The sequence below is a fragment of the Peromyscus eremicus genome, chromosome 8a (assembly GCF_949786415.1).
Source record: "Peromyscus eremicus chromosome 8a, PerEre_H2_v1, whole genome shotgun sequence".
Classification (NCBI taxonomy): domain Eukaryota; kingdom Metazoa; phylum Chordata; class Mammalia; order Rodentia; family Cricetidae; genus Peromyscus; species Peromyscus eremicus.
In genome coordinates, this window is record NC_081423.1 from 18,523,143 (window position 1) to 18,547,669 (window position 24,527).

The 24,527-nt window shown below is 45.2% G+C and overlaps 2 protein-coding genes across 3 annotated transcripts in view; both read left to right on the plus strand.

Annotated features, from left to right (window-relative positions):
- Positions 1-2,470, plus strand: part of Cramp1 (cramped chromatin regulator homolog 1) — a 60,759-nt gene extending 58,289 nt beyond the window's left edge. Inside the window, exon 21 of the mRNA XM_059270316.1 lies at positions 1,215-2,470. Coding sequence (XP_059126299.1) covers positions 1,215-1,379 — 165 coding nt within the window. The 3' untranslated portion in view covers positions 1,380-2,470. The remainder of the gene's footprint in view (positions 1-1,214) is intronic.
- Positions 2,471-5,659: 3,189 nt separating this feature from the next.
- Positions 5,660-23,774, plus strand: Jpt2 (Jupiter microtubule associated homolog 2). Of its 2 annotated transcripts, none has more exons than XM_059270320.1 (5): positions 5,660-5,771; positions 10,153-10,301; positions 16,731-16,873; positions 21,453-21,501; positions 22,893-23,774. In XM_059270320.1, the coding sequence occupies exons 1-5, from the start codon at positions 5,728-5,730 to the stop codon at positions 23,078-23,080; spliced, it is 573 nt and encodes a 190-aa protein (XP_059126303.1). In that variant the 5' UTR covers positions 5,660-5,727; the 3' UTR covers positions 23,081-23,774. The 2 variants fall into 2 exon arrangements, with proteins under 2 accessions (XP_059126303.1, XP_059126304.1); XM_059270321.1 differs by lacking the exon at positions 5,660-5,771 and adding an exon at positions 8,294-8,419.
- Positions 23,775-24,527: the final 753 nt, after the last annotated feature.

The window sequence follows — 24,527 nt, forward strand, 5'->3', positions numbered from 1 at the left end:
CTTTGGAAAGGGCCCTCATCATTTGGAAGTGTGATAGCAATCATTTATAAATGCATTGATCTGATAGTGGGATCTGAGTGAGAGTGATGGGTGTAGTCTATGGGGAGAAGGGAATCTGTTTTGGTCACAGGTTGATACCATGGAAGCAGGGGATGAATACTTAGATGGAGGAAGTCTGTTTTGGGACAAGGTCTTGCTATATACTTTGGGCTGGTCTTGAACTCACAATACTTCTGTCTGCTTCAGCCTCTAAAGTTGTGGGATTATAGGTGTACATCACTATCTTTGCTACTTTTTTTTTTTACATTGTGTGTGCAAGTGCTCGTGTGTACATGCACATGCACATGTGTAGCGGTCAAAAGACGACTTGTAAACGTGTTACCTCCTTCTACACTGTAGTTCCAGGGATCAAGTTCAGGTCATTAGACTTGGCAGCAAATACTGTTACACACTATGCCATCTTTCCAGCCCTCTTTTTTTAAAGGACAAAGTTTAATTTGTTCAACATTTCAAGTAAGAATTTTAAAATTTAGTTCTTGCCATAGTCATTCATATTATGTAGTTCACTAAGAAAAATTCCTGCAAGTCTTACCAAGTGTTACTACAGTCACTATATGGACAGAACAGAAGTCCCTGTTCTCAGGAGTCTTCCACTATAATGGAGAGAGACAATAAAAGGTGGCAGCTCCACAGGCTAATGTCTTTAATACCCAAGACTTAGGTTTCTGTGTCCCTCCCACTAGTTCTCTCTGCCTTGCTTGCTGTGCTGACGGTACCATGTTCTAGTGTTTGTTGAGTAGCTGCACTCTGTGCCTTCTCACAGCCTTTCCACTTGGTCTTTCTTTCCTCACATGTTCCTGGACCTGTACCCACACTTGAGATCCTGATGCTTTGGAGAGCCCCGTTTAACTCCTCTCAGAGGCACCTCTCTCTGCTCGTTTGATCTCCGCCTTCTCTTGTCACTGTTGACCTTTCCATGAGCTGTCTTCCTCATGAGTATCAGAGGGAGTATCAGCATCTAGATGTTTCATGTTCCCAGGGCCTTTCCTAGGATCATGTGTAGAGTGTGTACTTACAGAAAGTCCGTATATATACACCTTGTAGAGCAATAGGCTCCTTCTATTGACAATCTGCTCTGGGGGCCAAGAGCCTCGCATCAGGATGGTAAGCTATCCTCCAGCTAATGTGGTCTTCTTGTCCCTTCTGTCCTACAGGTGGTAGATTCCCAGCTGGTGTGCATGATGAATGAGAACAGCATTGACTACATATCTCGATTTAATGACCTGGCCCAAGAATTGTCCATCAATGAGCCTGGCCGCCGAGAGGTTCTTTTTGATGGTGGAGGAGGTGGTAATCCTGTTGGTGACCTCTCTCAGTGACTGTGCCTTGTGACATGGGCATCCTGGAATCCACAAGGGAAGACTACGGGCTGGCCCATAGAAACCGTCTTCACAGTAGAGAGAGTCAAGCCCAGAATCCCCAGAAGACAGTGAACCAGAGCACCTCTAACAGCATACGATATGCAGCCATAGGAGCAACTGATCATGGCCTGTCCCAACAAGCAGGGGCAGTACCATACACAGACCAGGACAAGCTCTGAGAAGGGTAGATAGACATGAGAAATTTTTTAAGTATCAGAGCCCTTACTCACAGTCCTGTAGCCTGTGTGGCAATTCCAACTGTGTGTCTGCATGTTAAGCCTTCTAGAGGGTCTCTCAAGAGACATGCCTGGTGTTCCTTTTGTCTTGGGAGCTGTTATCCTGTGTGCAGGGAAGCCACCGCCACTGCTGCTTTCTTGCTGATATCCTTTCCCCACTTGGCTGTTATGTCTGCAGTGAGGTTGCAAGGGACAGTGAGTGTGGACCAGGCTTTTGCTTGGTGGTATCTGCAAGCTAATACACTTCCTGGATGCCTTGACTATGAAGCAGAGAAAGATCCCAGAGTCATGTAGCTAGCAGAGGTTTGATTCTTCCTGGAGTAAGAAGGGGGAAAGAAAGTATGGGTGTATGGATGTTTTATAGGGTCCTACAAAGCTGGTTGGAAATGGTTTTCTTGTGGTTTAAGAATTAGGAGACATGGGCAAGGAATAGTAAGAGTCCTCTATGTAGGTGGCTCTGTTCTCTTCCTGTCCTGTGCTTAATGCCCAGTTCTTTCTAGATGACCTAAGACACCATTCCTCTTTACTTGCCTGCCCCCCCCCCGGCCCCCCCAGTACACTGCTGTGTTTACAGATAAAGCTTTATGTGTGCTCTAATTTTTCATGTGTTGTTGCTGGTGTCTGAGGGGTGTCTTGGCCCCAGGCTGCCTCTCTTCCTGTTCTGGGACTCAAGCAGGGTTTAGATGTCAGAGTATGGTAAGAGCTCACCACTTGGTGTTTCAGCACTCTCTTCTGGAGCCCAACAGTGTTCAGCAGTCATGATTGTGGCCATCCTGCTTAGAATGGTGCCAACAAGAGTTCCATCCCCTCCTTTGCCCTCAGTAGATCTTGCAACACAGGCACTCTCCTGCCGGACCCAGTATGTTCAGGGAGCTATGGCTGTGGTTCCGGGGACCCTCTCACTGCTCTCTCCACACAGCAGCCAGGGCTGACAGGTCCTTTTCCTCTCTCTCCCTCTCCCTCTCTCTCTCTCTCTCTCTCCCCCTCTCTCCCTCTCTCTCTCCCTCTCTCTCTCCCTCTCTCTCTCTCTCTCTGTCTCTGTCTCTGTCTCTGTCTCTCTCTCTCTCTCTCTCTCTCTCTCTCTCTCTCTCTCTCTCTTCCTCCCTCTCTTTCTCTCTCCCTCCCTCCCTCCCTCTCTCTCCCTCCCTCCCTCCCTCCCTCCCTCCCTCCCTCCCTCCCCCTGTCCCCCTCTCTCTCTCTTTCCTTTTTCTTTTTTCTTTTTTGAGGCAGGATTTTTTTTTTTTTTTTTGGCTTGTTTTTGGGTTTTTGTTTTTTATAGCCCTGGCTGTCTGTTATGTAACTCACTCTGTAGACCAGGCTGGCCTGGAACTCAGAAATCCACCTGTCTCTGCTTCCCAAGTGCTGGGGATAAAGGTGTGTGTCACCACACCCAGCTTGACTAACTCCTGAAACTGCCACCTCTGCTCTCTATCTCTTCTCTCCTGAGTTGCAGAGTAGTCCTTAAGAGCAGCCCAGGCCCCTCTCTATCTGCAATGAAGAAAGGGATGGAAGGAAACCTTCCCAGTGGGACACTTGGTCCAGTTGTCTCACTGGCTCCTCCGGATCCTAGAATGCAGGCTCCACTGCAGGAACTGAGAGGATATTGGCTCTGGACAGCAAATTCCTTTACCTGCTACGATCCTCCTGTCACTGGTACCGGTAAAGGATCTGGCCCAGACCGTTACCAGACCAAATCTAAAACTCTTAGAGGATGAGAAGAACAGAAGCAGTGCTGTTAGGACAGACTGGTGAGGTCACTGCTGTGTCTTTACCCAGTTGTGTGCTGTCAGCACGCCCTTACTTAACTGAAGGTGTTTAGAGCTTGCGACTGTAGCATGGTTAGGACACCAGGCTCAGCTTAGGCCATTGTTAGCTGCCATTGCACTGTTTCAAGCAGACTCTCCCACATTAAGCATGGGTGCTTGAGGCATCCTAGTAACTGAGCATATAGTACTAGGCAGTTGGTTTCCTGAGCTGATTCCCATCAGGCAATGAATGCCTTGAGGCACATATTACTCTGTCCTCTAAAAGGGTTAAGACTGCTTTGAGGAACAGAGGCTACAGCCCTTGTCACCTAGCAGCAGGGAACTTGATAGGATTCCAGAAGATTCTACTGCTTTAACAGACAGACACATTTGCTTATCATCACCGTGTTAAAGGATAAATAGTGGCATCTGTAGCAGAGAATCAGTGGGTGTAACTTCTCCCAACCTAATCAAATATCCATAGGTAAAACTGGAACTCTTAAAGGTTGGAGATTTTTTAAAACAGCAAGGACGGCTCCTGGGTTCTACATCTTTCTCTGCCTTTCCATCAGTTTTGATGGTTCATGTTCACCTAGGGCTTCCTCTGTGCATTGGAACTTAGTGTGATATACATGAGATCCGTTTTTGAGATCTACTCCCCCGCCCTCTTCCCCCCTACACACAGGGGTTCTCTGTGTAACCCTGGTTGTCCTTGAACTCACAGAGATCCGCCAGCCTCTGCCTCCTATGTGCTGGGATCAAAGGTGTGTGCCACCATCGCCCGGCTGAGAAAATGTTCTGTTAATAATAATGTCTTAGACTTTTTGTTGATTCGTCTTTTCAGAAGATTGAGATCCAGGATCTCTGGTGCTTGGCGTAGATTATGTCCTAGAGGAGATGCTCAGGCGAGCTGAAGTTCATATATCCTGTAGAGGCAGAGTACTTGCTCAGGGAGTATGACTTTGGGGACATTTCATCTGTTGGTCAACCTTTTTTCCCCACCCTGTTCTTTTTTCATTCCTTGTGGCCTCACTGCTAGGGGAAGTCTCATTCAGTTTAATAGCATTTTTAACCAGACCACATTATTAGAAATGGTCAAAACAAATTTAGAGGGAAATCGTTTCATGTACTTTTTAAAACAGATCCGCCAGATGCATTCATGAGGAAATACCGTACTTTGTCTTAATTTAATAAAAAAGAAAGGAAAAATAACTTTAAAGAAGTAAAAAAAAAAAAGGAAGAAACCCACAGTATACCTTTCCAAGAGGATAGCCTGATGAGGTCAGTCCAGTTTTGGAAGCACTGCACCAGCCCAACCCTTACTAGTTAGTAAGATCACTGGCTGGAGGGGTGCAGCCAGCAGGCAGAACTCATGCTGTTTGCTTTGATAATCGTTAAGCCATATCATCTGAGGTTTCCGGCTTGAGATGTGAATTTGTTTTATAGACTATAAATATACAATGTATGTATAAAGCAGAATGCCTGTCCTTCTGATTATTTTTTGTACCATATTGTAAATTACATTATTTATTCTTTACCAATTTTTTGGGAATAAAAGGTGTTTTGGTTATTTAATATAATAAACAAAAACTGTTAAACTTCAGCTAAAATTTCCAGTTCAGCTTGTAAATGTTTTTATTGTGCATAAATACATACTAATACTTGATCTAATGACTGTCTTTTGTGCCTGATTTTAAAGCCAGTATGCTTGAGGTATTCAGGTCTGGCAAAGGCGCAGCATCAGTAAGATGAGCCCTGAAACCTACAGGCACGGATGGGCTCAGCACGAGAGTTCGGCGAATCCTGAGGGTGGACAGGTGGGCCTCAGGGAATGATGGTTGAGTGACCGCTGAAAACAGAGGTGGAGGTCGTTGCACGGCCCGCTGCTTCTGTTTTGGGCATGGTCTGCGCTACCCTGAACCCTTGCTTCCTCCTGAAGGCACTGCAACCCCAAAGAAGCCAGCCACCACCCACCCCGAAACTTGCTGGGGGGCGGGGGGGAGTGGATAGGTCCGCATGGAAATACAGATTCGCACCCAGAGACGCTCCGGCATCGGAGGGTGGGGCAACCTGTGAGCCAATGCCTACGTCTGAAGCCGTGAGAGGCGGCTGCTGCGACCAATCTGCTGTAAGCGCGATTCGGCCTTCTCCAAGCCTTCCTCTCATGGGGGCGGGGGGAGAGGGTGGGGCACGACTCCACGATAGGCTGCAGCAGTGTGATTGGCGCGGGAGGCGTCCAACGGGCTTGGCCGGGTCAGGGTACCTGCGCGGGACCAAGCGGGAACCGCCGCGCGGCGGCTCGGGAGGCGTGGGGCGGCGGCCGACATGTTCCAGGGCGCGGACGGACAGACTGGCGGGTCGGGCTCCAGGTGCGCGGGACGGTGCAGGGGTCCGGGTGGGCGCGTAACTGCAGCCACGTGGCGGGAGGGAGACCCTACAGATGCGGTGGGTGTGGCTCGTGGCTCCCCTGAGGGTGCTGAGCGCGCTCTCCCGGGTTGGCTGAAGCCGGGCCTCGCAGGAAGGCTGGGAGGCGAGCGAGTGGAGTGGAGACCGGGCGGCGGGACGAAGACACGTGGCTCTCCTGAAGCGCTTGCCTATGCTAGACGCTAGCCGGGCGCTGCCGAGCTCCGTTTGCCGGCTCCTGAGTCCTTCCCGCGTCCAGCTTCCTTAGGTTGGTTACGACGACCCTTGAATGTGGCTGAGTGGCGGCAGCAGTCTCTGACCCAACCCACGACCAGGTGTCCATCGGGTGCGCTTACTGGTCTTCCCTGGCCGGGGACCTTCCCAACACAGTTTCATCTGAACTTTCCTTCTGTCTGATCTGCTTTGAGTGATAAAATGAAACTGGTGTCCTAATGACTTTCCGAGCTCCGGAAGTTAGTAATGAAGTCGGCGTCCATGGAGAGGATTTTAGGAAAAGGAGGAATTCCTCATTTGATATTGGAGTGAAGGAGCAAGGGAAGCTGCCTTAATTGGACGATGAAACATAATTGGAAGCCTCGGTCTGGGTCATGTTCGGTTAGAAACCGTGCTTTGGGTGGCATTTTACCCAGGTTGGGGGAGGGGGCGCCTAGTCAGACCTGCTTCGAAGACGTACCTTGATTTTTGTCTGCAGCTACTGTAAGGTCTCTGTTGTAGGTTTTCTTTTCTTCTAACCCTGTCTTTTGTCTCCTTGCTGAAGGTTTTTCTTGTGCTAGGGACTTTTAAATTGTAAAAGCATTATGGTATTCACCCATAAAATGGATAACCGTGAAGAACGTGCCCCACATCTGTTTCTCAATGGCTTTATCCCAGACCTGACCAGTTCCTAAAAGTTTTTCCGAAGTTCACCGTTGCAGGGAGGTTCGGGGGCATTGACACCGCCGAGGTGTTTTTTTGTGCCATAGTCCACTTGAACTGTGTGGTTTTTTTTCATCATAGCCTACTGTATCTCTTACATTCTCTTGTGTAATTTGAATATTTCTACTGAAACATTTAAGGAGTACTACAAAAGGGGAAAGTAATTGGAATGTACCCCCACGTTGTGAATTTGGCCCTAAAATCTGAGCTGGCTAATCTCTCCCTAGCCCCTTCTACTTCGTTGGTGTTACTGTGATCATGGCTGCTAGTAGCTTCCAGAAGGCCACACTGTGCCATTGTTCTGGGCCCTTTTTATTGAAAGGGCTATTGAACTCTCTCGGTCCCATTTGTGAGACCCTGCTGGGGCAGCCTTAAGACTTGCCTTGCTTTTGTAGGCTTTGCCACTGTGCTCGCCCCATTGTCTCTGGGATGGAGATGGGCACTGCTCCATCTTTGCCAAAACTTTGTATGGCACCACTTTGCTTGTTTTCAAATGAAAATGCAGACAGGTAGACAAAAGCAATACTAAATCCTTCATTTCTGTACCCATATAAGCATTTTCAATGACTGCCCTACGTCTCCTGTATCTCACACACCCACCCACCCCAGTTTGGGCTCCTCTCCTCCCGAGATGGCTTTGAGGGTCCAGGAACACGGTGCTTCTGTTGCATCTCGTACACGGGACACAAACTATTGACACAGATCCGGCTATACTGTTAAATCTGGAGGTCCAGGCAAAGCACTTGATCACTCCGTGTTTTGTGTCTGGAATTGGGGGCAGCATAGCCACAGAGAGACTGGGAAGGTGAGAGTATAGAGTGAGGGCCTGCTGAAGTCAAACACCCAACAGGACCTTAGTGACTTGGAAAACAACTGTCTTCAAGTAAACGGAAATGATTAAAGTTAGGAATATTCATGCCTGCAATCCCAGCATTGGGACATGGAGGCAGAGGACTCATGATGGGTTCAAGGTTGGCGTTAGCTTTATAGTGAATTTGAGGCCAGCACTGTTAAGGTCCCGACTCAACTCTTTTCCAACCCCAATAAGAAAATGAATGAAGTAGGAATTTTAGCTCATGCTCATATGTAACTTTATACTGAATTTAGTTCAGTTCTAATGATTTCAGGTCTCTTTTCAAAGAGCTGACCATAGACCCAAGGGTATTGAACATGACAATCCAAGAAAAGCCTGGGGATGGTCAGAACTGGGTGGTTTGTGTCAATGGGCACTGATGTCAGGTAGACTTAACTTGCCCATCACCATCACACATGATCTAAAATCTTAAGTCTTTTTCTAATAGGCTTTTGATGAAACTTTTTTTTTTCTTTTCAAATGACTTCTATCCCTTTCTAAGGCGCTTCAAGAAATGCTAGCTGTAGATGGCGCAAGTTTGGCACGTCCTCTTTCCCCTTCCTTCCTCCCTCCCAAGAAGACAGTGACCTGGCATTGGTTCAAAGGCCGGTCAGTACATGCCTGGCATCTGTGGTGTTGAGTGTCCAGCCTCGATTTTCTGTTGAAGCATGACTGGCACATTTTGTCGGCCCTTTGTAGGGCACCTGAGATCCTCACTTTATACTACTCTGCTGTCGACCAGGCAATCTGAGAACTCCATTCACATCAAATTGCAAATGGGCTGACAGCCTTTTTACCTCTTTGGATGAAACAAACACATCTTAGGTACTTTTGTTGTTCTTGTTAACTAACCCTTGAGTAATTGCTGTTTGCTTTTTAGTCAGTCCTAACCTCCACTCTTGGCTTTTATGTGGCAATCATTCTTTGATTTTAAGTATTTTTCTAAGTGTCTGAGGTCATACAGTCTCAATGCTTAGGCCTTGTCAAAGAGGGTGGAACAAGGTGTGGTACACACGCCTTTAATCTCAGTAGTGGGAGGCAGGGGCAAAAGGATCTCTGTGAGTTTGAGGCCAGACTTTTCTATATAGAGTTCCAGAACAGCCACAGCTGCATAGATAACCTGTCTAGAAAAAAAGAAAAAAAAAAAAGAGAGAGAGAGAATGTGGGCCATTCACTGGTTTAAAATTCATTTTCAAGTGGCCCCTCTTCAAAATGTATGTATCGTTTTTATTTTTGAGATGGTCTTAGGTAGCCTTGGCTGGCTTTGCATTCACTATATAGTGGAGGGTAACTTTTTTTTTTTGGTTTTGGTTTTGAGACGATCTTTTCTCTGGAACTCACTATGTCACAGAGATCCACCTGCCTCTGCCTCCTGAATGCTGGGATTAAAGGCATGCCCCTACCATGCCAGGCTAAGGATAACTTGAATACTGATCTTTCTACTAAGTGCTGGGATCACACGTATTAGCTACCATGCCTGACTAGAAGGCATTTTAAAAGTCTAACCAGGTATCTGAAATATGTATGCGAATTCTTTCACCATATTGCAGTTGTATACCTGTGCTCTGGACATCAGGGCAGAGCTTTGAGGTAATTCTATAGGTCTTCAGCTGCTACAGTAAAAACTGTCCACTTTTTAAGTTCCCAGTAGTACCTGATGAAGTTTAAGATAGGTGTTGCTGTGATTAAGACATGGAAACCACATTCTTTCTGAGTGTTTAATTAAAAGCTATGCTTGTAGAATATCAGTAGAGTTTAGAGGGGAATGCTAGTTCCATATGCCATGGTCTGAAATAGACAATGCTACCAGTATGGTGGTTTTTCTTCCTAGTCTAGGCATTTTCACTGGTTATACCAGACATCCCAATATTGAGTCTTTAAGTCAGGAGTTATCTTTAGAGACTATGAACCTAAGATAAAGAGGAACGTGGAACTTGTTAGAAGACACATAAGAAGGGGTCTGGATTAAAACCCAGCAAAGGTCTCTGGGAAACATAAGGAGGAGAACTCCTTTACTGTATATGCACACGTCAGGCCTGACTCCAGATTAGCACACAAAGTTCTGGCAGGGGAGTCCCGTGGCTACTAAGCAGAAAGGTTGGTAAAGATAGCGACATACTTGCATGTAAACTAGTAGCAAAGTTAAAGAGCATGGAAAAGAGCAAAATAGTACCTCTTTTATCATGTCTTTTATCCTGATCAGAATCTAAAATGATATTGGCAAAGTATTAAAACTAATTTCTGATCCTCCTTACTATGTAATAGACTCTTAAAGAAATGTAAAGTTCCATATGTGGTTCACCTTACCCCTACCGCTGTGTATGTGTCTTTTCTGTGTAACCCAACTTGGCCTTGAACTCTAAATCCTGCCTCAATCTCCCAAGTGCTGGGATTTACAGTAGTGTACCATCAGGCTTAGTGATGAGCCTGTTTTGGCTCACGTCACTATTGTGTGGTATTGGGCTAGACCACAGGAAAGAGACCATCAACACCAATCCTAATGAATCCTGGGAGTCTGTTAGTCTGCTGTCATTGACTTGTGTTCACTTTCTTTATAGATCTGTGAAGCCCCCGGGAGGAGAATCAAGCAATCTTTTTGGAAGTCCAGAAGAAGGTATTCCTTCCAGCAAGCCTAATAGGATGGCATCTAATATTTTTGGACCAACTGAAGAACCTAAAAACATACCCAAGAGGACAAATCCTCCAGGTATGGTCTTTGTACTTCTTAGATGCCTTGGCCTTTGTTCTCTTCTGTTCTTTCTGAAGTATTGTCTTAGGACTATCATTGCATGACCAAAGCAAGTTGGGAAGGAGAGGGTTTATTTGGCTTACACTTCCATATCACTGTTCATCATTGAAAGAAGTTAGGACAGTAGTACAAACAGGGTAGGAACCTGAGGCAGGGGTTGATGTGAAGGCTGTGGAGGAATGCTGCTCATTGGCTGCTCATTGGCTTGCTCAGCCTGCTTTCTCAGAACCCAGGACCACCAGCCCGAGGCTGGCTCCACCCACATGAACTGGGCTTTCCCACATTAATCACTAATTAAGAAAATGCCCTGTGGGTTTGCCTACAGCTCACTCTTAAGAGGCATTTTCTTAACTGAAGTTCCCTCCCTTTGGAAGACTACAGCTTATGTCAAGATGACATAAAATAGTTCTGGCTTTGTTTTGTTTTGTTTTAATTTTTAAGACAGGGTCTCACTATGTAGACTAGGCTAGCCTTAAACTCACAGAGATCTGCCTGCCTCTGCCTCTCCAGTAGTGTAATTAAAGACATGTAAGAGGTCATGTACAGCAGCAAGAAGCACCACCTCCTTCGGGCCCTATAGCCCAAGGTTATGGGCAAAGCAAATACCACTACATTTCTCCTTTTTGTCTAAATAAGAAGGTTCCAAACTTAATTCAAACTATGTATAATAAGAGTGATTATCAAGTATTGTCCAGGAAAAACAAAGGGTAATAACATAAAAATGGAACTATAACCAACAAGAACACCATCAAACAAGAAAAGACATGCTAAATGTCCAGAAATGTCCAGATCACAGGTAAATGACAAATTACTGAGAATACTCCAATAGCTGTCCTATCCTGAAGATTTTAGCTCTAGTACTTAATATGTTCTAGCTAAGATGCGAGAAGATTGTAACTGTAACTATCTAGTCTTCAACTCCATCAAAGACCTGAGAAGGAACATGATAATACTTGAGAAAACAGGAAATGCAAGCAAGCAATTTTCAAAATTCTTGCAGGAATAGACAGAGACAGCTGGCAGCCTGGACGGTCACCTAAAGTTTCTTACTTAGCATTGTTGGGGCATCCAATTTGGCTACAGGCCTAGAATATCTGACAGACCATTCTCAGAAGCAGAAATTTTGAAAGACCATATTGCCCTGTCTTGACAAGGTTCAGAAGTTACTTTTCCTTATATCCTGCTCCTCCGGAAAGGACAGCATTCGTACTGTCTACAGTTGAGGCAAAGGCAGTTCTTTGCCCAGCAGGCCATTTTGTGCCAAGAGGAAGACAGACTTCCAAACAGAAATGTCTCAGAAGCCCAATGTTCTCTTGGGATCAGATCAGTGCTGCCAGGAGCAATTGTGTCTCACGTCAACAGAATTCTAAGTTATCAAAGCATTTAAATGCCATGTTCTCTAGATCTATGAAGTGTTTGAGGATTACCTATCCATGTGACATATGTTTCTGTAAGTCTGAAGAACCTAACTAACATAACTATAGAGATAACAAGCATGAGTAACTATAGCTCAGTAAGTCTTCTCTAAAATAACTTGAGGACTAAGGCTTCACGTTAACAAGGTAAACAGTCTGTAAGCAGATGTACTGTATAAGGACAATGACCTCAAAATTGTGACAATACACAAAATAGCTTAAACAGAGGTAGAAATGTATATATAGTATTAATATGCAATATGACAATAATCCTAAATATATATCAATATACAAAATATCCTAAACAGAAGTAGAACATACAGTATGACAAATATAACATTACATTTGTATCAATATACAAAATATTTCAAACAGGAGTAGGACTGTGTACAATACAACAAATAAAGTTTTGTATTTGTATCAATATACAAATTATCTTAAGAATGTAAGAATAATTTACATTTGTATCAAATACAAGAATCCTTATCAGTGTAAATTATCCAAGGCTGAAAGTTTACTATCAGTTTACTAGTAGATAAAATAATCTACCTTATTACTATACCTATCCATTCCCCTTTTTCTTTTCTAAAGGAGAATACTAAGTCTAAATTGTATTTTTCTACCCCCAACCCTATAACCATCCATCCATAACCCTGAGAAAACTGCTTCCTGCTGTTTAGGGGGCGATGGTACTCTGTGGGGTCCTGTAAGAAAGCTTAGATAGTGAGGTCTCAATAGGACTAGCTGTAGAATCTGTAGCCAGTCTCAGAGTAATGGGTAAGGTTGCCTGAGATTCTGGTTAGAAGTGTAGTATGATGGACCACCTCATCTTGGAACTGTCCTGAAGAGTTTGCAGTCCAAGGCTGATTGTTGAGTAATGTTCTTAGGCATCTTTCTGGACTGAGTAGAGTCATTGCGGGCCCCCGTCTTCCTTTTGGAAACTTCAGAGATTGCTATTGGAAAGACTGTGGAAAACTTGAACATTATTAACATCAAAATGGAAAGTTTAGATTGAGAGTGATTTGAGGAAGGATTTCCAGAAGTCAAGGATAAGCATGAAAAGAAAGAATCTAGACACAATGGTCCCTAGATTGTTGGTTTTCTTCTGTCTCACACCAGCTGGCTCTTCCAGTTTGAAACAGAATCTCCTACTTTTTCTTTTTGCAATATGCTTGGGTTTAAAGAAGGAGAGAGCCACATTCCAACTCCAAAGCCAGCTTGATTTATAATTGAATCGGGACCACAACTTTTTCTAGAGTTATTGGTGTTAAGCAGTGAGATATTACCCTGTAGAGTATATTTTAAGACATCATGTAGACGTCAAGAAGCACCGACTCCTTCAGGCCCTATAGCCCAAGGTCATGGGCAGAGCAAATACCAATATAGACATGCGCTGCCATGCTCAGCTTGTCCTGGGTTTGTTTGCTTGCTTGCTTTTTGTTGTTATTTGAAGACAGAGTCTGTCTGTGTAGCCCAGAGTGTGAACTCCAAACCTTCCTGCTTGTCTCCTGGGTGCTGGGATTGCAGGTGTGGACCATGTGCCTCACTTTTCTTTTTATTTATTACGTATACAGTATTTCACTTGCATGTATGCCTGCATGCCAAGATGGGACCAGATCTCATTACAGATGGTTGTGAGCCACCATGTGGTTGCTGGGAATTGAACTCATGGCCTCTGGAAGAACAGCCAGTGCTCTTAACCTCCGAGCCTTCTCCCCAGCCCCTCACTTTTCTTTTTATGTGGATCCTTTCAGAAACCTTTTGTGGCACCTTATCCCTTGTCAGCAGTTTCTTTAAAGGGAGAGAAAGGCTGTCACTTTCTCTCTTGAAGGCGACTAGACTATTTTTCATGATCCATCTACTTAGCATATAACTTGCCAGAGTTGCTGAGGGTGCTGGGTGGTGGGTTTCTGGGTCTCAGAGCCCCTAATATTCTGAAATTTCATGCAAATTATGCATTCAGATGTTTTCCTTAGGAAGAATATTTTTGTTGTTGTTTGGTTTTTGTTTTTTGAGACAGGGTTTCTCTGTGTAGCCTTAACTGTCCTGGAACTCATTCTGAGACCAGACTGGCCTTGAACTCAGAGATCCACCTGCCTCTGCCTCCCAAGTGTGAGACTAAAGGTGTGTGCCACCACTGCCCAGCCTGTTTGGTTTTCAAAGTTTCACCTTGAACTTTTAGTCCTTCTGCCTTAGCCTCGTGAGTTCTGTTACTAAGTGTATTTCTTCAAGTTTAAACCAAGCCAAATTTGCATATTAAATAAAGTGTGCCTCTGTGAACAGCCAGGAATGACACTGGAAGGCAGTGCCTCTCCCCTCAAGGTCCAGGCACTTTTGCTAGTATGATCACTAAATGTACCTGTTCTTCATCTGTATCAGCTGGTTTGACTTCACTAGTCACCTTGGGTATCATTATTTCTATTTCACAGTTCAAAAGGTAGAGAGACAAAGTGTACTTATTCAAGATCACACAGTTAATGAATAACTGTAGCACGAATCCTAATTGGTCTTATTAATAAAAGCCCGGAGTCAGATATCAGGGTGAAGCTGAAAGATCAGAGGAGAGCAGCCAGTCACTAGTTCTTACCTCTTTGAAATCCTCAGCCAAAAGGGGGCTCTCAGCTCCTGTCTCCTCCCGCCTTATATTCCTCTCTCTGCCCAGCCGTATCACTTCCTGTCTCCACCTTCCTAGTGCTGGGATTAAAGGTGTGTGCCACCGCTGCCTGGCCTCTATGGCTAACTAATGGCTAGCTTTGCCCTCTGATCTTCAGGCAAGCTTTATTTGTTAGAGCGTACACAAAATATCACCACACTAAGCAGGGACTGCCTCTGACAACTTGGCTATGGAGCCCTTTACTCCATATTGTATCACCTTCTCCAGGCAAGAGTGCTCAGTGTGAGGACTGATCCCAGGAGGTCTGTGACTGAGGTCAGAAAGTTTTAGTCACTCTAAGTTTGCAAAGGTGCAGCTCTTGTATATCCCTATGTGTTATTTCTCTCTTAAAAAGATAGACCCTCATTCAGTCCCCACTTTTATACACAATCACATGCCTCCCGGTAGCTACGCTCCTGACCCCTACAAGCCGGTGTCTTCCAGAAAGGTACTCTGCTCCATCAGTAGGACTGTGAAGGGCAGATTTGGGCGTTGCTGCTCTTCCTTTAGATTGCTCTTGAGAATTATGTGAAGGCAGTGTGGTGATGATAGCTAAGAAATAACTGTTTAGTAACCATTCAGGGGGACACACAAAAGGTCAAAACTCATTAAAGAACATGTTAGCTTTCTTCTACTTCTGTTAGCTCTCAGTTAACTGCTTGGTATAGAGGGGACTGAGAGTGGAATTAGTCACTTTGTTTATTCATATACAAGCAAATGAAATTAACCCCTCTTTTTTACATTAAAGTTATGTCCTATAAAGATTATTTTGTATCTTTACTTATATAAAAATATGTCCACGTAGCCGGGCGGTAGTGCACACCTTTAATCCCAGCACTCCGTAGGCAGAGGCCGGCCAATCTCTCAAGGCCAGCCTGGCCTACAGAGCAGATCCAGGACAGCCAGGGCTACACAGAGAAACCCTGTCATGAAACCCTACCCCCACCCCCACCCCAAAAAATGTTCATGGAGTGCTTCTTTAGTTATATGGTGCTTGACTTTTCCTGGGGAGATGTAAACAGACTTCTATTCATCCTGATAACCATCAACAACAGACCAAATAAACAGTCCATCCAAGTCCAGCTTGTAAACCACTAAGTGTACTGGGCTTGTTCATAGGAGCATCATTGAAAAGTTACTTAGAGGGAGCATGGGTGACTCTGAAGCACCTACATCACTGAAAAGTCCTTATTAGTATGGATGATGGCCTCCTAAAAGTTGCATGGATTTAATCCCCCTTGAGTTAATGTTCTGGATATTCTAACATTTTCTGAGGCCATGTGTATCTGGGTCATGATTACATACAGCTGGATACAGGAGGGAGGGAGTGGTTGGAATTTCAGGTGAGGTTCTAATGACCCATCCATGGCTCCTATGAGGGCAGTAGTCAGCAGGTCTCTAGTTGAGGGTCTCGTGCAGGTAATCACAGCTACTCTGATTATTGTAATGGCTGTTATGCCTGGAAGACAGTGCTCCATATCATATGAAAAGCACAGTTGGCATGTATTGATTATTTGTACTATAGACATTGACTTCAGCATTTGTTCTAAGAGCTACAGCAACTTACAGAATCCTCATACAGCCCAAGAGATTGGTCCATTTGTTGTCCTTATTGAACAGTTGAGGAATTGGAGGCACAGAAAGGCCAGGTAGCTTTGAGCAACATGGGTAGTCGGTGGGGTATTTCTTCTGTTGTAGGTTATAACTTCAGTTGGTATACTAGAGCCATGATTTGTCTGCCTCCAGGTGGCATAATGCTGTGGGGAAGGTATCTACAGAGTGAAGACATCAGTTGTTATTTTGTACCTTTCTGCCTAATATAGGCATCCTTGTATAGTGTCCAGGCCTCGGGCCATAAGATCTACTTGAGATGCACATTTCTATCACAGGTTCGTAAACTCATGTCAGGCAGCAAGGAGCATGTCTCTTAACTTGTTGACATCTAGTCATCACCACAAGTTCTAGCCAGAAGGAGGTCAGTGACTAACCTTATTGTCCAGGATTATAGATTCACCATGAATAGCAGTGAACTAAGCATTTAGTTATTTATTTGCTTTTAACCTGCTTAAGAACTCTTCTTGATTAACAAAGGAAACTTTCCACTGGAAAACTTACATTGTCCAGCATTAAGGGAGCTCTGGGGAAAGGTGGTGTTTTAGTCTGTCTTGCTTTTAGAGTCCAGACCAGGTTAAGGATTAGCTGGAATGTAAGCCTTCAGGGACTTGAAGTCTTCAATGAAAGATTGTCTCTCAAGGTAACAGCAGTGGACTAGTATCAATGGGTGCTCTGATGTTCATTGTTCTGTGCTTGTTTCTGCAGGGGGCAAAGGAAGTGGTATCTTTGATGAATCATCTCCTGTGCAGACCCGACAACGTCTAAACCCCCCTGGTGGGAAGACTAGTGACATATTTGGGTCCCCAGTCACTGCCACTGCACCCCTGGCACACCCAAACAAGCCCAAGGTATGGACAACATTCCTACAGCAGACAGAACAGAAAAATAAAAGTTGGGCCAACTTAACTTTTTCTAAAAGTTCCAAGGCAGCTGTGACATCATTAGGAAGAGTCAGACAGTGTTGGTTTTCCGAGCATGGTCATTCATCCTTAGGTTTGGAATCTCCCAGAAAACATGTTTCAGCCTCATAACTAAATCCCTCAGGGAAGCAGCCATGTTCCCCTCTCTGCACAACAACTACCAAGCACCTGTCTGTGCTGCCCTACTTTGTGTACATGAGGTCTGGTGACTGAGCACACAGCATGGGGGTTTGACAGGCCTCATTGAGTTTTGAAAGGAAGGATGATGGGTCAGTTTTCTATAGTACTGGAGTTTAAACCTGGGGCTTTGTACGCTCTGGACAAATACTCTACCCGTGAGCTGCCTCCCCAGCCCAAGATTATGGCTCTTGATGGGCTTTTCTCCACACAAGGTTGAGCTTGTATTAGTTATCTTTGAGGATTTATGGTGCTTAGCAAATGGGGATCACAGGCTTCTGATCCAGTAAAGGCACCCTTGTAATACGATAACATGATCTCCTTGCCTGCGCTCCAACTCAGGAGCTGCTGGGAAAAGAATACCAGAGCAATGTGACTTTGGACTTGACCTTTGAACATACTGATTAGATCTCTGAACTCACTGGGCAGAGGCAGAGACTTGGCCAAAGCCAGCCTTAGCTTCCCTGTGACCCAGAGCTTATTGGTAATGAAGCCCAGGACTATATTATTGTTATAATTATTAGTAGTATCTTCGTTTTACTTACTATTTTTTATTTAAAACTTTCTTAGATTTTAAAACTTTTATGTGTATGAGTATTTTGCCTATATGCATGTTTGTACATCATTTGTGTACCTGTTGTCTGACAAGGTCAAAGGGCATCAGATCCCCTGGTTCTGAAAGTTATGGATCATTGTAGGTGATGGAAATTGAATACATCCTCTGCGGGATGCGACTAATGCTCTTTTTTTTTTTTTTTTTAATAATTTGTTTATTTTATTTTATGTGCATTGGTGTTTCGCCTGCATGCATGTCTGTGCGAAGGTGTCAGGTTCCCTGGAACTGGAGTTACAGACAGTTGTGAGCTGCCATGTGGGTGCTGGGATTGAACCCAGGTCTCCTGGAAGAGCAGCCAGTGCTCTTAACCACTGAGCCATCTCTCCAGACCCTTTTTGGTTTTTTCGAGACAGGGTTTCTCTGTGTAGCTTTGCGCCTTTCCTGGAACTCACTTGGTAGCCCAGGCTGGCCTCGAACTCACAGAGATCCGCCTGGCTCTGCCTCCCGAGTGCTGGGATTAAAGGCATGCACCACCACCGCCCACGACTAATGCTCTTAATTACTGAACCATCTCTGCATTCCCTCACCCCCCTTTAATGGGAGACAAGGTCCCACTCTGTAACCTAGACTGGCCTCTATGTAGCCCAGGACAGCTTTAAATTTGAAGCAGTCCTCCTGCCTCAGCATTCCAAGTACTGAGATTATAGATGTGTTCACCACACCAGGTTGTTTTTTGTTTTTTTAAAGATTATTATGTATACAGTGCTCTGTCTGCATGTATCCCTGCAGGCCAGAAGAGGGCACCAGAGCCCATTACAGATGGTTGTGAGCCACCATGTGGTTGCTGGGAATTGAACTCAGGACCTCTGGAAGAACAGCCAGTGCTCTTAACTGCTGAGCCATCTCTCCAGCCCCCCACACCAGTTTTTTATGTTTTTGTTTTGTTTTGTTGTTTTTAGAGGCAGGTTTTCTCTCTGTATCCTTGACTATCTTGGAATTCACTCTATGGACTAGGTTGGCCTCAAACTCACAGAGATCAGCCTGCCTCTGCTGGGATTAAAGGCGTGTGCCACCACCGCCCAGCCCACAACAGTTTTTATTCAGTGCTAGGGACTGAACCCAGGGCTTTGTGTATGCCAAGCAAATATAATATCAGCTGAAATAAGTATACCTTCAGTTTTTCTCCATCTTTTTAGTAGCAAAAAGATAGGGTCTAGCCAGATGTGGTGATACAGTTCGAGTCTAGCACTTGAGAGGTAGAGGCAGGACGTAGAAGTTCAGGGGCTTTTTTTTTTTTTTTCGAGACAGGGTTTCTCTGTGTAGCTTTGCACCTTTCCTGGAACTCACTTGGTAGCCCAGGCTGGCCTCGAACTTACAGAGATCCGCCTGCCTCTGCCTCCCAAGTGCTGGGATTAAAGGCATGCACCACCACCGCCCAGCAAGGTATAACTTTTTAAAACGGGAAATTCTTAACCAATCCTGGAGTTGTATATGGGAAGTCATTTTGCTTGGCATCTATCCTAAAAAAGGGCTCATTGCAGTATTGGAGTAGAAACGTGAAGACTGAAGCAGGAGAAAAGAACAAGAAATGGGAGTGCAGAAGTCGTGGCTAGCCTGCTCAGATCACCTGCATTCCTGGGCTGGCTTTGCTGCCGTGACGTCTCTTTCTGGCATGAAGTGTTGGGAGCCACGCACGATCCCCAGTGGATACTAGTTGTGTTGGTTCTAGAGAGAAAAATCTTTGTGTCTATGGAAACTCTGCTGCACTTGGACTAGATCAGAAAACTGCTCTACAGGGCAGGACTACTCCACTGAGGAAGTACCTGAATTAGCTGTGAGTGTGAATTCTTTGTAGCAGTGCGGCTGTTACTCGCTGATGGGAATTATACCGAAGGCTTTGTGCGTGCCGAGCATGTGCTCTACCAACTGAGCTACGTCTTTATTCCTTTTCTGTTGTCGTTTTTAACTCTTTGGGGGAGCCCGCCACCCAGCTCCCAAATAAATCACATGGCGGCTTATTCTTAATTATGAATGCCCAGCCTTGGTTTGGCTTAGTTTCTTGCCACCTTTTCTTAAATTATCCCATCTACCTTTTGCCTCTGGGCTTTTCCCATTCTCTTCTATAAATCTTACTCTTACTCCGTAGCTTGCTGTGTAGCTGGATGGCTGGCCCCTGGAGTCCTCCTCCTTTTCTGGCTCCTCTACTTCTCCATCTCTTTTTTCTTCCTCTCTCCCCTTCCCAGATTTCTCCTCCTATTTCTCTTTGCCTGCCAGTCCCACCTATTTTTCTCCTGCCTTGCTATTGACTGCTCAGTTCTTTATTAGACCAGTCAGGTATTTTAGACAGGCCCAGTAACACAGGTTCACAGAGTTAAACAAATACAACATAAACCAAAGTAACACACCTTAAAACACTATTCCACAACACTTTTCCACAGAACAAAAGGAATAAGAACCAAGGGAAAGAAGAGCCATGGACCACAGAGGAACCATTGGGTCATAAACAAGGACAGTAATTGCAATGGATTAAAATTCACCAACTATTTTGAATATGTTGTTCAAAAAAATCTAGTTTTAGACCTCTAGAGTGTACCTGAAAACCAACTCATTAAATTTGTTGCCAAAAAAGAATAAATGTGCTGGGTGGTGGTGGCACGTGCCTTTAGTCCCAGCACTCAGGAGGCAGAGCCAGGTGAATCTCTGTGAGTTCGAGGCCAGCCTGGTCTACAGTGCAAGATCCAGGGCAGGCACCAAAACTACACAGAGAAACCCTGTCTGGGGAGGGGGCGGGGAGTGAGGCGTGGGCCATTTCTGTCCCACAATTAATTAATTTTTAAGAATGATTTTTTACAATTTGGAACCTGGTATGGCTACTTTTTAAAAAGACTCATCTTTGGGTATTTATGAAGAAGTAAACTAACTTGGATTATTTCAGTATAATCCAGAAGATTTTTAGAGGGCTTTGTTGAGACAAGGATGTCAGTGAGTTAGCATCACTGTCGCAGTTCAGTGACTTACACGGGCTCAGTCACAAGTCTGGGAGATCAAACCCAGAGAGGCTCTTGCATGCTAGAAAGCACCTAACCCCTGAGCAGCGCTCTAGCCTGTGAGTTTCTTTATTGTGAAATTGTATATTTTTAGTTACGTGTAGGTGTGTCAGCATATGGATGTGTGCACATGAGTGCAGGCACCCTCGGAGGCATCATATTCCCCTGGAGCAGGAATTAGAGACAGCTGTAACTAGGAACCGATCTCAGGTCCTGTGAAAGAACAGCAAGAGTTCTTAACCACTGAGCCATCTCTGGCCCACTACAAACATTTTAAAGGTTAGAAATAAAGTAGACCTAACCCAGTGGTGGGGTACTTTAATCTCAGCACTCTGGAGGCAGAAGCAAGTGAATCTCTGAGTTCTAGACCAGCCTGGTCTACACAGAGGACAGCCAGAGCTACACAGAGAAGCTGTCTCAAACAACAAGCGAATGGATGAAGCAGACCTGATAGCACAGGTCTATACCCCAGCTGTCCAGGAAGCTGAGGTTAGTCCCTACCTGCCTGCAGAGTGAGTTCAAGCCTAGACTTTGGAAAATTTAAAGAGATTCTAGCTCAAAAAGTAAAAAGAACTTGAGGATGTGGCCTGGTGGTAGAGTGCCTCTCTAGCAGGCATGAGGAGTTCAAGCCTTAGGTGAATAGGAGGACAAGACTTTAAAAAAAAGTCATTCATCCTCTAATTGTCTACCTGAATGAGCACTAACCTGACGGCTTATTTTGTTGTAGGATCACGTTTTGCTATGTGAAGGTGAAGACTCTAAATCTGACCTGAAAGGTAAGTGTATTTCCTGCCCCTTCTATGTGACTTGATGTTAGAAGAGTTGCTAGTGCATTTGGCAAACCAAAGGTAGCATTCCTCTGTGCCTTCCAAGAAGCTGACCAAAACGAGCATTAGAGAGATGGCTCCCTGGCCTCTTCCAGAGGACCCGGTTCAATTCCCAGCACCTACAAGGCAACTCACACCTGTCTGTAACAACAGTTCCAGGGGATCCAGCACCCTCCATAGACACGCATGTAGGCAAAACACCAGCGGACATTAGATGGATGCATGGATGCGTGAATGGATGATAGGTGGGTAAAAAACGGACATTAGATAGATGGATGGATGGATGGATGGATGGGTGGATGGGTGGATGGGTGGATGGATGATGGGTAAAAAACGGACATTAGATAGATGGATGGATGCGTGGATGGATGATAGGTGGGTAAAAAACGGACATTGGATGGATGGATGGATGCGTGGATGGATGGATGGATGGATGGATGATAGGTGGGTAAAAAACGGACATTAGATAGATGGATGGATGCGTGGATGGATGATAGGTGGGTAAAAAACGGACATTGGATGGATGGATGGATGCGTGGATGGATGGATGGATGGATGGATGATAGGTGGGTAAAAAACGGACATTAGATAGATGGATGGATGCGTGGATGGATGATAGGTGGGTAAAGTGGCTAAGGGGGGTTAGTATTAAAGAAGGTTGGGGTTGCAGCCAGAGAGATGGCTCAGAGGTTAAGAGCTGTTCTTCCTGAAGTCCTGACTTAATTCCCAGCAACCACATACATGGTGGCTCATAGCCATCTATAATGAGATCTGGTGCCCTCTTCTGGCCTGCAGGCATATACACAGGCAGAGCACGGTATACATAATAAATAAATAAATCTTTTGAAGAAAGAAAGAAAGGGTTGGGGTCATGATTGAGCAAGCATAGTTACTTCTGGTAATACTTCTAGGTTTTCTTTTCTTCTAAAACAGTGGTTCTCAACCTTCCTAATGCTGCAACCCTTTAATACAATTCCTCGTGTCATGGTGACCTCTAACCATAAAATTATTTTCATTGCTACTTCATAACTGTAATTTTGCTACTGTTATGGATCGTAATGTAAATATCTATGTTTTCCGATGGTCTTAAGTGACCCCTATGAAAGGGTCAGTCAACTCCCAAAGGAGTCGTGACCCACAGGTTGAGAACCACCGTTCTGAAGCTCATTTGTGCCAGTATGAAGGGTGGGGATCCAGAATGCTTCATGGATCAATGAGACCAAGTGGGAGCTAGTAGAATTCTGAGCTTATCCAATGTGCTGTGACACTTTCAGTTAGTGTAGCTTGCTCCATAGTGAAGTCACTGCCTCTCACAGACAAATACTGACTTTGTCCCACAGCTGCAACAAACTCCACACCCAGAGGAGAGCAGAGCGAGAAGGGAAGCTCAAAAGAAGCAGACCATGTCAAGAAAGCAGAGCCTACACCTACGGTTGACAGTCATGAGCCCAGACTGGGACCGCGACCTCGTTCCCACAACAAGGTCCTGAACCCACCAGGAGGCAAATCCAGCATCTCCTTCTATTGAGAGGCTCCTGCTCTACCTATAATCAGACCAAACACTCAGAGATAGGATATTGAATGTTAGTGCTTCCTTTAACCCAAATGAGTCGGGGTGGGAGAGGGGTTGTCATGTGTGTGGGGTTGCCTGCTCATAGGCCTTGTTGTCGTTGGAAGAGCTGCAGAGAGGACCGTGCCTTCCAGACTGCCAAGATACACGTCTGTGGGGTAAAATGGGGTACTCTTAGGCCTCCTCTCTAGCTGTTCTGTGTGGAACAGTGAGGTTCTGGGGAGGGCAGAAGAGATGACCCATTAGCAGAAGGATCACTAGGGTCTGTCTTGTCCTTGTATCAGCAGTCTGCTGGCTGTTGGGTATCTAAGAATGGTTGGGTTGGGGGAAAAACCCAGACTACCTGTCCCTCACTGTGGAAATGGAGGAGGAACACAAACAGAAAGACAGAGTGAAGTCTACATAGCCTTTCCTTTCAGGGAATGCCTATCACCAAAATGTGTCCACCTCTGAGATGACCTCTGAACCCTAGTGCCTCCTTGTCTTTTCCCCCTCAGTCCATCCCTATAGTGTTGGAACATGACTGCTCTTTTTGGTAGCAGTCAACAGAAAATCAAACAGTGATTCTCAGTCTTGTCCTGAGTGGGAGGTTTTACACCCTGACCCTCTGAATTGTCCCTTTCCTGCACCTAAAACCATGGCCAGGTCTAGGTAGCAGTCTTCCTCTGTGTTGGCTTGGTTCCTGCCAGGCCAGATTTGCATGTGGGTTTTTCCTTTTGTTTCTCTCATCAGCCTTAAGTCTGGGCCTTAGTTCCTCACCCATGAGGGGCTCTTGCTACCCATGTTTCTTCCTATACATGAGGTCTCTGGCCTCTGCGGGGCTTAAAAAACTACTCAGATATGTCCAGGTATTGGGTGAATTCTTGTTTTTCCCGTCTTGCTTTGTTCTGTAGTCGGGAGGAAGACCTGCTGAAGGACACTGGATTGGGTGGTTTCTTTACCGATCTGCAGAGTGTTCTTAGGATCAACTTTTGAATACCCATGAGCTGTGCTTCTGACACCTCGAAAACGATATTGTAGTACACCGAAGCACAGGAGCTGCCTACACCACCTTTAGAGAGTGCCAGACTTCTCAACCTTGTTCATGAATGGTGCTCCTTAAGCCTAGTGTTAAGGATTCTTGCAATAAGTCACAGCTTCATCGGACAGCAGAGATACTGGGCACCAGAGTCTTGCTGCCGTCAGTTAGGTTACTCCATGTCAGGCACATGTCCGTCCCTCCTGTCAGCCTTAAGGGCTGCAGCCTTAGTTCCTTGGTTCCCCTTGTGGTGGGCATCTGTGAGGAGGGCTTCGAAGTGGTGCTACCTTGTTTCTAGTGCCTACAGAGCTTCACAGCAGATGCCAGAAATGTCCTCATTGCTTTTTGGAAAAGCAACAGTTCTGCAGTCACACTCATAGTGACCTA

Bases quoted from the DNA above. Each gene is read 5' to 3' on its own strand.
- Jpt2 (XM_059270320.1), top strand. From the start codon at position 5,728: ATGTTCCAGGGCGCGGACGGACAGACTGGCGGGTCGGGCTCCAG. The intron at 5,772-10,152 runs GTGCGCGGGACG...CTTTCTTTATAG, and splicing joins ACTGGCGGGTCGGGCTCCAG to ATCTGTGAAGCCCCCGGGAG. The intron at 16,874-21,452 runs GTATGGACAACA...ATTTTGTTGTAG, and splicing joins CACACCCAAACAAGCCCAAG to GATCACGTTTTGCTATGTGA.